Genomic DNA, 14,059 nt, shown 5'->3' with positions numbered 1-14,059 from the left:
GTCTGGGAGCCAGGACTCCTGGCTTCTCTCCCGGCTCTGGGTGGGGAGCGGGGACTAGTGGTTAGAGCAGGTGGGGGTGTCTGGGAGCCAGGACTCCTGGGGTCTCTCCCGGCTCTGGGTGGGGAGCGGGGACTAGTGGTTAGAGCAGGTGGGGGTGTCTGGGAGCCAGGACTCCTGGGGTCTCTCCTGGCTCTGGGAGGGGAGTAGGGGCTAGTGGTTAGAGGGGGGGGCTGGGAGCCAGGCTCCTGGGTTCTCTCTCTGTCTGGGGCAGCGCCGGGCGCTCACAGGGGGCTACACCCAGCCCAAGTCGCGGGGTCCTTCTCTGGGAGTGCGTCGACACGGCGGGGAGCCCTGCACCCCCGTCCCCAGCCAGCCGGTCGACGAGGAGGGTTTATTCCTTCCCCTGGATACAGCCCGGCCCGGGCTCCATGCGGACACAAGCATCAGGGGCCGGCGGCCTCAGAGACCTCGGGGCAGGGGGACCCCGAACCCCCCACACTCGGCTCAGTCTCTTCTCTTCATGTTTGCCCTGCCCAGACTGCCCCCCCCGCCACTGCTCCCTCCCTGCCCCCAGACCGACCCCCCCTCTGCCACCGCTCCCTCCCTGCCCCCAGACTGCCCCCCTCTCTGCCACCGCTCCCTCCCTGCCCCCAGACTGCCTCCCTCTCTCTGCCACCGCTCCCTCCCTGCCCCCAGACTGCCCCCCTCTCTCTGCCACCGCTCCCTCCCTGCCCCCAGACTGCCCCCCCCGCCACTGCTCCCTCCCTGCCCCCAGACTGCCCCCCCCTCTGCCACCGCTCCCTCCCTGCCCCCAGACTGCCCCCCTCTCTCTGCCACCGCTCCCTCCCTGCCCCCAGACTGCCCCCCCCGCCACTGCTCCCTCCCTGGCCCTAGACTGCCCCCCCTCTCTCCGCCACCGCTCCCTCCCTGCCCCCAGGCCGACCCCCCCTCCGCCACCGCTCCCTCCCTGCCCCCAGACCGACCCCCCCTCCGCCACCGCTCCCTCCCTGCCCCCAGACCGACCCCCCCTCTGCCACCGCTCCCTCCCTGCCCCCAGACTGCCCCCCCTGCCACCGCTCCCTCCCTGCCCCCAGACCGACCCCCCCTCCACCACCGCTCCCTCCCTGCCCCCAGACCGACCCCCCCTCTGCCACCGCTCCCTCCCTGCCCCCAGACTGCCCCCCCCTGCCACCGCTCCCTCCCTGCCCCCAGGCCGACCCCCCCTCCGCCACCGCTCCCTCCCTGCCCCCAGACTGCCCCCCCGCCACTGCTCCCTCCCTGCCCCCAGGCCGACCCCCTCCCCGTCCGCTCTTCAGACCCCTTCCCAGGCCGGGTGGGGAGTGGCTGGGCCGTGGCCCCCGAGTCGGTTCTCAGAGCCCCCCCCCCCGCTGGGCCGTGCTACAGACACAGGCCAGTAGGGGTCACCCACTGCCCACGCAGCCACCAGGGACTGCCCACGGGGTGGGCCCCGGCCACCAGAGGAGACACCCCCCCACACTACGTCAGTGAGGCCCCAACCAGCCACACCGAGCACGTCAGCTGCCCCCCCAACAAGAAACCTCACCAGGGACTCCCCTCAGACACCCCAGAGCTCCCTGTGCCCCCCAACCCCCTCTTACACAGGGGAGAGGTTATAACCCATCCCCCACCTCCCCTCACACACCCCAGTGCTCCCTGTGTCCCCCCCCAGCCCCCTCACACAGGGGAGAGGTTATAACCCATCCCCCACCTCCCCTCACACACCCCAGTGCTCCCTGTGCCCCCCCAGACCCACCTCACACAGGGGAGGGGTTATAACCCATCTCACCAATTCCAAACAGGTCCACCCAGTCCCAAAGAATCAGCCACAATCCCAGGTCAATGTATAGCTCAGATCTTATCCAAAAGTGGTCGCGTCCTTTAGCATCTAAAGATTTATTAAAAAGAAAGAAAGAACCATACAGAATAAGAAAGAAAGAAAGAAAGAAAGAAAGAAAGAAAGAAAGAAAGAAAGAAAGAAAGAAAGAAATTAATTTATGGACTAAGAAAGAAAAGAAGGAAGGAAGGAAGAGAAGAAAAAGAAATGTACAGAATAAGAAAGAAAAAGAAAAAGAAAAAGAAATGTATGGAATAAGGCAGGCAGGCAGGCAGGCAGGCAGGCAGGCGGGCAGGCAGGCGGGCAGGCAGGCGGGCGGGCGGGCAGGCGGGCAGGCAGGCGGGCGGGCGGGCAGGCAGGCAGGCAGGCGGGCAGGCAGGCGGGCGGGCGGGCAGGCGGGCAGGCAGGCGGGCGGGCGGGCGGGCGGGCGGGCGCCCGGAGTTAGATTGTTCCCTGCATCCCACTGCACCCCGACCCCGCGTCCCTGCCGGCTCTGAGCCGAGAGGGAGGGAGCGGCCGGCGTGCAGGTCTCCGGGGTGCGTCCCGCGTCCGGCTGGGCCTGCCGACCCGCCCCGGCCTGCGTCCCCGGCCACGCGGCCCCAGGAGTGCAGGGCCGGAGCGTCACCGCATGCACCGTGCCCCCGGGGCCCTGGCTGGGCTCCCACCTGCACCACCCGCCCGCCCGCCGTGCTTTGGAGCCAGGGGCCCGGGGACTGGCTGCCGAGCCCCTGGGGCGTTTCTTGGTGGCGGGCGGGGGCCACAGTCCGTGCACGGGCGGGTGAGGCCTCCTCTGCACGAGTGTTTCACACCCGAGGCTGCCGCCGGGACCCTGCCTTCGCACGCGCCAGACCAGCCCGGGGGCAGCCGAGAGAGACACAGCAAAGCCCGGTGCACTTGCTGGGCCCCCCACGCGGCCCCCTGGGCACAGAATTTGGGGGCCCAGGAGCTGCCTGGTCCCATTAAAATCCAAAAATGTCAGAGTGGGGCTGGGAGCCAGGGCGCCTGGGTTGACCCAAGCTCTGGGAGGGGAGTGCGGGCTAGTGGTTAGAGCAGGGGGGGCTGGGTGCCAAGAGTCCTGGGTTCTCTCCAGATCTGGGAGGGGAGTGGGGGTTACTGGTTAGAGCGGGGGCCTGGGGGCCAGGAGTCCTGGGTTCTCTCCAGCTCTGGGAAGGGAGGGAGGCCTAGTGGTTAGAGCAGGGGGGCTGGGGGCCAGGACTCCTGGGTTCTCTCCAGCTCTGGGAGGGGAGTGAGGCCTAGTGGTTAGAGCAGGGGGGCTGGGGGCCAGGACTCCTGGGTTCTCTCCAGCTCTGGGAGGGGAGTGAGGCCTAGTGGTTAGAGCAGCGGGGCTGGGGGCCAGGACTCCTGGGTTCTCTCCAGCTCTGGGAGGGGAGTGAGGCCTAGTGGTTAGAGCAGCGGGGCTGGGGGCCAGGACTCCTGGGTTCTCTCCAGCTCTGGGAGGGGAGTGAGGCCTAGTGGTTAGAGCAGGGGGGCTGGGGGCCAGGACTCCTGGGTTCTCTCCAGCTCTGGGAGGGGAGTGAGGCCTAGTGGTTAGAGCAGGGGGGCTGGGGGCCAGGACTCCTGGGTTCTCTCCAGCTCTGGGAGGGGAGTGAGGCCTAGTGGTTAGAGCAGCGGGGCTGGGGGCCAGGAGTCCTGGGTTCTCTCCAGCTCTGGGAAGGGAGGGAGGCCTAGTGGTTAGAGCAGGGGGGCTGGGGGCCAGGACTCCTGGGTTCTCTCCAGCTCTGGGAGGGGAGTGAGGCCTAGTGGTTAGAGCAGGCAGGGGCGCCAGGACGCCTGGGTCCTGCTGCACTTCCCCGTCCGGGCGGAGGGCTGGCGGGGCCCAGGAGGGAGGCGTCTGTGGCCAGGAAGCTGCCGGGCCATTTTGCAGAAGGAAGATGCGTGTGTGTGGGGGGGGTGGTCGGTGGGGGGGGTGGTCGGGGGGGGGGGGGTCTGTTTTGCAATCAGCTGATTCTCAGGGAGCTCTGCTCCTCCCCTCCCCGCCCTGCTCTAACCACTAGGCCCTGCTCCTCCCCCACTGCCATGAGAGAACACGGGTGCCCCAGCTCTTTGCCCAGCCCCGAGCTCCCTGCAGGGGGCCAGCCCTGGTCCCCCATTTCCTGCCCCCCCCCCCAGGGCTGGCTAGGCCCCAGGGAGGGTACAGGGCCCAGGGCAGATTTCAGAGCTTGAGCAGCGGAAATCGGGCCTCGGCCCAGGCCCTCCCCTGGGGCGCCCCACCCATTTCCCCTCCACCCAGTGTCCCCAGGGGCGGGGAGGGGGGGGGCCCAGGTGTCCTGGCTCCCAGCCCCTCCCCCTCCCCCTTCCCTGTAACCACCAGCCACACACTGGGTTCTCCCTTGTCTCTGGGAGGGGAGCGGGGGCTAGTGGTTAGAGCAGGGGGGCTGGGAGCCAGGACTCCTGGGTCTCCCTTGGCTCTGGGAGGGGAGTGGGGGCTAGTGGTTAGTGCGGGGGGGGGGGCTGGGAGCCAGGACTCCTGGGTTCTCCCTTAGCTCTGGGAGGGGAGTGGGGGCTAGTGGTTAGAGCAGGCGCTGGAAGGCAGGCGGCGGGTGGGAGGGTCAGCAAATGTTTCTCACTCCTGCTGAGCGAGAGGCCCTGGTCAGCTGACTCTGGGCTCCAGCTCACCCCAGCCTGACCTACACTTGCAACAGCTGTGTGTGTGTGTGTGTGTGTGTGTGTGTTTCCTCCCTGAGTGAGCAGGGGAATGAGAACTCAGGAGTCCAGGCCCCTCCCCCCCGCTCTAACCACTAGCCCTCACTGCCCCTCCCAGAGCTGGGGGTGAGCATCCAGGTGTCCCGGCTCCCAGGCCCCCCTCCCGCTCTAACCACTGGCCCTCACTGCCCCTCCCAGAGCCGGGGGTGAGAACCCAGGCGTCCGGGCTCGCCCCCCCCCCCCGCCCCCAGCGGATACAGCCGCCTCTCTCGCTTCTGGTTTTGTGACATTCTGGGGTTTCCGGGGCCCAGGCGCGAGGAGCAGAAACGTGTCTCCGGCGCCCGCAGCCCGCAGGGGACAGACGGACGGGCGGGCGAGCCGGGGGCTGCGGGCGTAGCATAGGCAGGTGAGGGTCCCCTGCCTCCGAGGGGCCAGGACGGGGCTGCAGGGGACAGCGTATGGGTGGGGAGGGAGGGCTGGGGAAGTTAGGGGTTGGAGGGGGAGGTAGACCAAGGGGGGGGTGTGATATGACTGGTTTTTCTCCCCCCTCCCCGGGCTACCCGCAGACACTTTCTCCAGCCCCACACTCAGCTGTGGGGCTCCCTCGCTAGCCCCCCCCCGGCTGGCCGCCCCTGGGCGTGCCACTGGCCTGATTCCCTTGGGCCCTGTGAGACCCACAGGGCAGGGCCGAGAGGGGTCTGAGTTTCCCACGAGATGGGGGGTGGGCAGAGGGCCTAGTGGTTAGAACGGGAGTGGGGTCTGGGAGCCAGGATGCTTGGGGGGGTTCTCTCCTCGACTCTGGAAGGGGAGCAGGGGCTAGTGGTTAGAGCAGGGGAGGGCTGGGAGCACGGATGCCTGGATTCTCGCCCCAGCTCTGGGAGGGGATTGGGGGCTAGTGGTTAGAGCGAGGGGGCCTGGAAGCCCGGACTCCTGGGGTCTCTCCCTGTCCTTCCAGGTGGTGAACGGTTTCTTTCCCTTCCTTGCCTGCGAGTCATGATTAACTGTACAGGTGAGTCTGGTTTAAATCTTCCAGAGGGGAAGTGGGGGGGGGGGGGGGCTGGGTTTGGAAATGTGGCTCCATCCTAGGATCTGGGGGAGAAGGAAACCCTGTCCTTCCCAAAGAAACAAAGGGACCTTTTTGGGGGGGGCAGTGTGGATTTGTGGAAGGGGGGGCGGTTGCAGAAAATGCTCATGCAGCATTTGCTATGGTGATGCCCAAATTGTGAATTTTGGGGGGGGGGGAACCCCCTAACTCAGTCCTTTCCCTTGTGTCAGGGAAAACGGCAGCCATGGAGCTAAAGTGTAGCTTTATGCAAAGGGCCGTGCCTCAGTTTACCCCGCCAGCCTCCCTTCCTGAAAGCAAAAAGGACCTTTCCCATCCCATTGGCACCAGGGTGCCTGCCAGACTAGTGTGTCTAGTGCTGATCCCGCGGCAAAAATAAAGTTTTATAACTGCGTTTGATATTCGAAAACGAATCTCATAAACTATAATAGAAGGGTGCGATAATTAGGTGTTTTGAATTGTAATGTAACATTTTTGTTCAACTGTGCCTGTTGCCTCTCGGTAACCAAAAAAAAAAAAAAAAATCAACCTTGTTATAGAGAAAAGAACGTGTAAAAATAAATATGAATCTCCCCAAACCACATGTTCTACCAAAGAGCCAAACACAGATGTAACAACGCCTAAAATTGCTAAAGATCCCCATCAAAATAGCAGCGGCAAGCAAACCAACAGCTCTAAAAAAAGCAAGTGTTTATTCATTCAAATACAGTATTTATAATCGAAACCAGCGTAGCCTAACATAACTAAAATAAAAAGCAAGAAATCCCCTACAAAACCCCCCCAAAACCCCCTGAAAATAACAAACATCCATCAAAAAACAAGGTCAGAATGCGAATTCCTCTAATCCTAATAAAAAAACGACTCTAAAAAAACCGTTTTGCCTTGAAAGTGGGGGACGTGTTGTCATTACTGGAGCATCGATCCAGACCGATAACGCCCCTGCTTCTCCGCCCATAATCAACCCGCAACCAGTGAATGGTCGGGGGAAGGATGCTGTACATAAACAGACTCTAACATCCACAGGTAAAACCGTCTTCTCGAGAAACGGGGCCTGTTTCCTTCCTCCCGCAGAAATCCCGGGTGCTTCTTACCCACGTAACAAAACGTCCCCCTCACGTCACCGTGGGAATGGAAACCCTACGCCTCTGTTTGCCAGGCCTCGGCTTGGCGGGGGGACCTGCGGCGGCCATCCGGGCATCGAACACCCAAGAGCTAGAAAGTTTGTACCTGGGTTCTGAGGAGCCGGATACATCTCGTTCCGCCTTGGCTGGACATGGGGACGCTTAGTAGCCCCCTCGAAATATCAGGAGGCCCTTCTCAGCCCGCTTTCAGGCCTGGGGTGTTTCTAAAACAGGCTCCTTTCTGCGGCTCTCCTCTGGCCACGCTCCAACCCCTAGGGCCCCCGGAACTGGTCCCTGGACGGCGGGCCTCTCCGGAATAGGGCAACGGCCTTTCCCCCAGCCACCTGTACGAAACAGGTAAATCAACCATTAGTCTATAGTAATGAAACAACTCTTGGGCTATATATTAAACAACCACTGGTCTATATACTAGCTAAACAACTGTAGATATATAGTAATTAAACAACTGTTGGTCTCAATATTAGTTAAACAACCATTGGTCTATATATTAAAGAACCATTGGTTTATATTAGTTAAACAACCATTGGTCTATATATTAAAGAACCATTGGTTTATATTAGTTAAACAACCATTGGTCTATATATTAAAGAACCATTGGTTTATATTAGTTAAAGAACCATTGGTCTATATATTAAAGAACCATTGGTTTATATTAGTTAAACAACCATTGGTCTATATTAGTTAAACAACCGTTGGTCTCTATACTAGTAAAACAATTGGTCTATATTAGTTAAACAACTGTAGATCTCTATTAGTTAAACAACCATTGCTCTCTATCTTAGTTAAACAACCATTGGTCTCTATATTAGTTAAACAACCGTTGGTCTATATATTGGTTAAACAACTGTAGGTCTCTATTAGTTACACAACTGTTGGTTTCTATATTAGTTAAACAACCATTGGTCAGCATTAATTAAACAACTTTTGATCTCTATATTAGTAAAACAACCATTAGTCTATATTAATTAAACAACTCTTGGTCAATATATTAAACAACCATTGGTCTATATACTAGTTAAACAACTGAAGATATATATTAATTAAACAGCTGTTGGTCTCTATATTAGTTAAACAACCATTGCTCTGTATATTTAGTTAAACAACTGTGGTTCTATATTAATTAAACTGTTGGTCTATATATTAAGCTTCAGAGTGGGTAGTTGAGTGAGTCTGTAACTGGAAAAACTTTAAAAATAACAAATAGTCTAGTAGCACCTTAGAGACTAACAAAAGATGTAGCTGTTATCATGAGCTTTCGTGGGCAAACCCCACTTCTTCAGATGACTGGAGTATTAAAAGTCCAGTTCTAAAATACATAGGGGATGGGGGAGAGGGGAGGAAAAAGGAAGTGTGTGTGTGTGTGTGGGGGGGGGGGGGATAGTGAATTAGAGCGTTCATGTTCCATGAAGCTGACAGAGAAGATGCAAATTTTCTTAAGCGCCCATTGTTTGGTTAAGTCATTCGGCTGTGCAAGGTCATGTGCAAGCCAGCTCCATTTCCATAAGAATTAAACCTGAATATGAAATTAAGTTCCTGTGTATTTGGCTGGTAGAATTGGCCTGAAAGAACAGGTTTAACTTCATTTCCAGGTTTGGGACCCATCACAAAGGTAAGAAGAAAGACATAATCTAGCTAGCACACTGCCTTCCCCTCTCCTGATCCCCTCTATGGCTACGTCTACACTGGCATGATTTTCTGGAAATGCTTTTAACGGAAAAGTTTTCCGTTAAAAGCATTTTCGGAACAGAGCGTCTAGATTGGGACGGACGCTTTTCTGCAAAAGCACTCACCATTTTCGCGATTGGGGCTTTTTTGCGGAAAACAAATCTGAGCTGTCTACACTGGCCCTTTTGCGCAAAAGGACTTTTGCCCGAACAGGAGCAGCATAGTATTTCCGCAAGAAGCACTGATTTCTTACAGTAGGAAGTCAGTGCTTTTGCAGAAATTCAAGCGGCCAGTGTAGACAGCTGGCAAGTTTTTCCAGAAAAGCGGCTGATTTTCCGGAAAAAATGGCCAGTCTAGACACAGCCTATATGTTTTGTTGATCTCTAAGGTGCTGCTAGATTATTTGTTGTTTTTTAGGTCTATATTTATTAGTTAAACAACTGTTGGTCTATATTTTAGTTAAACAGTTGTAGATCTCGCTGGTCTATATTAATGAAACAATTGTAGGTCTATGTTAAACAACCATTGATCTATATATTAAACAATTGGTCTATCTTAATTTAAGAACTTTTGGTCTCTATATTAGTTAAACAGCCATTGGTCTATACATTAATTAAACAATGTTAGGGTTATATTAATTAAGCAGCTGATCTGTATATTAAGCAACTGCTGGTCTCTATATTCATGAAACAACTACTGGTCCATATTCATTGCAGGCCAGTGTGAGAACCTCCCTGCATTAACAAACTAGCAAAGCAAACTATTCTGTTGCGTAGGAAAGATAGAAAGTCTGGCAAAAGGCCACCGGGGCTTAACCAGGAGATCTTGCATGATCTAAAAGTAAAAAGGAGTCATATAAAAAGTGGAAACTAGGACACATGACAAAGGATGAATATAAGCAAACAACACAGGAATGCAGGGGCAAGATTAGAAAGGCAAAGGCACAAAACGAGCTCAAACTAGCTACAGACATAAAGGGAAACAAGAAGACCTTCTATAAATATAGTAGAAGCTAGAGGAAGACCAAGGACAGGGTAGGCCCACTGCTCAGTGAGGAGGGAGAAACAGTAACAGGAAACTTGGAAATGGCAGAGGTACTGAATGACTTCTTTGTTTTGGTCTTCACCGAGAAGTTTGATGAAGGAGTGTCTAACATAGCGCATGCTAGTGGGAAGGGGGTAAGTTTAGAAGATAAAATAAAAAAAGAACAAGTTAAAAGTCACCTAGAAAAGTTAGATGCCTGCAATTCACCAGGGCCTGATGAAATGCAGCTTAGAATAATCAGGGAGCTGATAGAGGAGGTATCTGAGCCTTTAGCTATCATCACTGAAAAGTCATGGAAGTTGGGAGAGATTCCAGAAGACTAGAAAAGGGCAAATCTAGAGCCCATCTATAAACAGGGAAATAAGAACAACCCAGGAAACTACAGACCAGTCAGTTTAACTTCTGTGCCAGGGAAGATAATGGAGCAAGTAATTAAGGAATTCATTTGCAAACAATTGGAAGATAATAAAGTGATAGGTGACAGCCAGCATGGATTTGTAAAGAACAAATCATGCCAAACCAGTTCTGATAGCTTCCTTTGATAGGATAACGAGTCTTGTGGATAAGGGAGAAGCAGTGGATGTGGTATACCTAGACTGTAGTAAGGCGTTTGATACGGTCTCGCATGATATTCTTATTAATAAACTAAGGAAATACAACCTAGATGGGGTCACTACAAGGTGGGTGCAGAACTGGCTGGAAAATTGTTCTCAGAGAGTCGTTATTAACAGTTCACAATCCTGCTGGAAAGATATAACAAGTGGGGTTCCGCAGGGGTCTGTTTTGGGACCGGCTCTGGTCAATATCTTCATCCACGATTTAGATATTGGCACAGAGAGGATGCTTATGATGCAGCTGATCCCAAGCTAGGAGGGGTTGTGAGTGCTTTGGAGGACGGGTCAGAATTCAAACTGATCTGGACACACTGGAGAAATGGTCGGAGGTCAGCCGGATGAATGCGACGTGCTGCACTGAGGAAGGAACAATCCGTTTCACACACACAGAACGGGAAGTGACTGTCTAGGAAGGAGTCCGGCAGAAAGGGATCTAGGGGTTATAGTGGACCACAAGCTACACATGAGTCACCAGTGTGACGCTGTTGCGAAAAGAGTAAACATGGTTCTGGGAGGCATTCACAGGTGTGTTATGAGCAAGACACGAGGAGTCGTTCTTCCGCTCTACTCTGCTCTGCGCTGGTCAGGCCTCAGCTGGAGGATTGTGTCCAGTTCTGGGCCCCGCATTTCAAGCAAGATGTGGAGAAGTTGGAGAAGATCCAGAGAAGAGAAACAGGAACGAGGAACCGTCTAGAGAACATGAGCTAGGAGGGAAGGCGGAAAGAACTGGGCGTGTTTAGTTTGGAGAGGAGACGACCGAGAGGGGACAGGAGAGCAGTTTTCAAGTATCTGAAAGGGTGTCATAAGGAAGAGGGAGAAAACTTGTTCCCCTTGGCCGCTGAGGACGGGACAGGAAGCAATGGGCTTAAACTGCAGCCAGGAAGGTTGAGGTTGGACATTAGGAAACACGTCCTGCCTGTCGGGGGGTGACACACTGGGATAAGTTGCCTGGGGGGTTGCGGAGTCTCCGTCCCTGGAGATATTGAAGGGCAGGTTGGACAGACGCCTGCCAGGGATGGTCCAGACGGGGCCAGGTCCTGCCGGGCCGGGACGCGATGACGTCGCGGGGTCCCTGCCGGTCCTGGTGCTCAGTGATTCTGTGAGTCTGTAGCACGGCCCCTCTCAGCGGCTCTTGGCCCGGGGGCTCCTGAAAATTCCCGCAGGCTGGGTGCTGCCGGAGGGGTTCCCCAGCGCGCTGGCCCCCGGTGCGGCTGGGTGGGCAGTCGGGGGGGGGGGCACTCACCTCTGACGGCCCCTCTGGTGTCTGGCAGGTAGCAACTGCACGGTGTCGATTTGGGGTGTGTCGGCGACGGCGGGCGGGATCTTTGTGCTCCTGGTCTTCATCCTGGTGCTCTCCGTCTGTCTGTGCCGGCTCCAGAAACGAGGTGAGCAGGGGGGCTAGAGCTGGAGGCAGGAACCAGGATGCTTGGGATCTCTCCCGGGCGCTGGGAGGGGAGCGAGGACTAGTGGTTAGAGCAGTGGGCTGGAAGGAGAGGGAGGACTAGTGGTTAGAGCAGCAGGCTGGGAGGGGAGTGAGGACTAGTGGTTAGAGCCGGGGGGGGGGCTGGGAGGAGAGTGAGGACTAGTGGTTAGAGCAGCGGGCTGGGAGGGGAGTGAGGACTAGTGGTTAGGGCAGTGGGCTGGGAGGGGAGTGAGGACTAGTGGTTAGAGCAGTGGGCTGGGAGGGGAGTGAGGACTAGTGGTTAGAGCAGCGGGCTGGGAGGAGAGTGAGGACTAGTGGTTAGAGCAGCAGGCTGGGAGGGGATTGGGGACTAGTGGATAGAGCAGCAGGCTGGGAGGGGATTGGGGACTAGTGGTTAGAGCAGTGGGCTGGGAGGGGAGTGGGGACTAGTGGTTAGAGCAGCGGGCTGGGAGGGGAGTGAGGACTAGTGGTTACAGCCGGGGGGCTGGGAGGAGAGTGGGGACTAGTGGATAGAGCAGCGGGCTGGGAGGGGAGTGAGGACTAGTGGTTAGAGCAGCGGGCTGGGAGGGGAGTGGGGACTAGTGGTTAGAGCAGCGGGCTGGGAGGGGAGTGGGGACTAGTGGTTAGAGCAGCAGGCTGGGAGGGGAGTGGGGACTAGTGGTTAGAGCAACGGGCTGGGAGGGGAGTGAGGACTAGTGGTTAGAGCAGCGGGCTGGGAGGGGAGTGGGGACTAGTGGTTAGAGCAACGGGCTGGGAGGGGAGTGGGGACTAGTGGTTAGAGCAACGGGCTGGGAGGGGAGTGGGGACTAGTGGTTAGAGCAGCAGGCTGGGAGAGGAGTGGGGACTAGTGGTTAGAGCAGCGAGCTGGGAGGGGAGTGGGGACTAGTGGTTAGAGCAGCGGGCTGGGAGGGGAGTGGGGACTTACGTGCGTCTTTCTCTCTGTTACAGTAAAGAAACTGATGGCTTGGAAGGTGAGGGAGAGACAAAACTGGGGGGCTCCGGCTAACACGTGCAGGAAATGGGGGGAGGAGCCCAGAGCTGGGGGGGGCAGAGGTTGTGGGGCAGAAGTGAGGGGCACCGGCAAGCCTGGGAGGCAGGGGCTGTGGGGTGGGAGTGAGGGGCACCAGCATGGGACGGGCTGGGGGGCAGGAGTGAGGGGCACTAGTGGGGGAAGGCAGGGGCTGGGGGGTGGGAGTGGGGGGCACTGGCTGGGCTGGGGGACACGGGCTGAGGGACTGGAGTAGGGGGTCCCGGCGCAGCTGGGGGGCAGGGACTGCGGATTGGGAGTGGGGGGGCCCCGGCAGGGCGGGGGGACACGGGCTGGGGGGCGGGAGTGGGGGGCCCTGGCAGGGCTGGGGGACACGGGCTGGGGGGCGGGAGCGGGGGGCCCCGGCAGGGCTAGGGAGGGAGTGGGGGGCCCCGGCAGGGCTGGGGGACACGGGCTGAGGGGTGGGAGTGGGGGGCCCCGGCAGGGCTAGGGAGGGAGCGGGGGGCCCCGGCACGGCTGTGGGACACAGGCTGGGGGCCGGGAGTGGGGGGCCCCAGCAGGGCTAGGGAGGGAGTGGGGGGCCCCGGCAGGGCGGGGGGACACGGGCTGGGGGGCGGGAGTGGGGGCCCCGGCAGGGCGGGGGGACACGGGCTGGGGGGTGGGAGTGGGGGGCCCCAGCAGGGCTAGGGAGGGAGCGGGGGGCCCCGGCAGGGCTGGGGGGAAGCGGGGGGCCCCGGCACGGCTGGGGGGGAGCCCGGGGCCCCGGCGCGGCTGGGGGGGAGCGGGGGGCCCCGGCAGGGCTAGGGAGGGAGTGGGGGGCCCCGGTAGGGCTGGGGGGGGAGCGGGGGGCCCCGGCACGGCTGGGGGGGAGCCCGGGGCCCGTTAACCGTTGCCGTGTGATGCCCCCAGGACGGCGCGGAGCTGCGGGACCGGCCCGACGTGCATTACGCCTCCCTGCAGAACCTGGGCTCCCCCCGGGTGGAGACGCCGCCGCCGGCGCCCCCCGCGCACCGCGAGACGGATTACGCCAGCGTGGCGGAGCTGCGGGGGCCGGGGGGGGAGACGGACCCCGGGGACGCTGCGCCGGAGCCCCAGGGGGAGGGGGGGGCCGCCACTGGGCCACGAGAGCGTGGGAGAGAGCAGCCCGGTCCCCTCCCCCTCGTGTGCCCCGTGATAATATGTATGGGGGGGCCTGGCATGCGGGGCCCCCGTCTGAGTGTGGGGGGGGCCTCGGCTCTCCGTTGGGGGGCAGCGTCTCTAATGTACAACCCATCACCCCAATAAACCCTCTCGGCTTCCTGGCGACATGGGCTCTGCCCCCCCAAAGTCCTGGAGAAGTTGGGGGGCTGGAGCGGCAGGGGGCGGGGGCCTCGTCTGGCTTGCGGGGGGTCACAGGGATCGGGGCCAGCATCCGCCCCCCGCCAAAGTGATTCCAGGAAACCCCTCACGCCGCCCCCCCCGACACATGTGGGGAGGGGAGGGGGCTGGGAGGCAGGGGGAGGGTATCGTGGGGTATGGGGGAACACCAGGCCCTGCCCCCCACCCACAGCCTGAGGGGACTCTCTGGCGGCAGGTAGAAGAGAAGGGTCGTTGGGTCCCAG

General features: G+C 58.8%; 1 protein-coding gene across 1 annotated transcript; it reads left to right on the top strand.

Moving 5' to 3' along the window:
• The first annotated feature begins 4,780 nt into the window (after nt 1-4,780).
• On the top strand, nt 4,781-13,763 carry LST1 (leukocyte specific transcript 1). Its single transcript, XM_075918308.1, has 5 exons — nt 4,781-4,925; nt 5,475-5,528; nt 11,319-11,432; nt 12,419-12,441; nt 13,368-13,763. The coding sequence occupies exons 2-5, from the start codon at nt 5,513-5,515 to the stop codon at nt 13,740-13,742; spliced, it is 528 nt and encodes a 175-aa protein (XP_075774423.1). The 5' UTR covers nt 4,781-4,925; nt 5,475-5,512; the 3' UTR covers nt 13,743-13,763.
• Nucleotides 13,764-14,059: the final 296 nt, after the last annotated feature.

Source organism: Pelodiscus sinensis, unplaced genomic scaffold (genome assembly GCF_049634645.1).
Source record: "Pelodiscus sinensis isolate JC-2024 unplaced genomic scaffold, ASM4963464v1 ctg87, whole genome shotgun sequence".
In the NCBI taxonomy this organism is placed as follows: domain Eukaryota; kingdom Metazoa; phylum Chordata; order Testudines; family Trionychidae; genus Pelodiscus; species Pelodiscus sinensis.
This window is presented reverse-complemented; position numbering and strand designations above follow the sequence as displayed.

Excerpts from the sequence above, each read along its gene's own strand:
- LST1 (XM_075918308.1), top strand. Across the intron at positions 11,433-12,418 it reads GTGCCGGCTCCAGAAACGAG|TAAAGAAACTGATGGCTTGG; the intron begins GTGAGCAGGGGG and ends TCTCTGTTACAG. Across the intron at positions 12,442-13,367 it reads AGAAACTGATGGCTTGGAAG|GACGGCGCGGAGCTGCGGGA; the intron begins GTGAGGGAGAGA and ends TGATGCCCCCAG.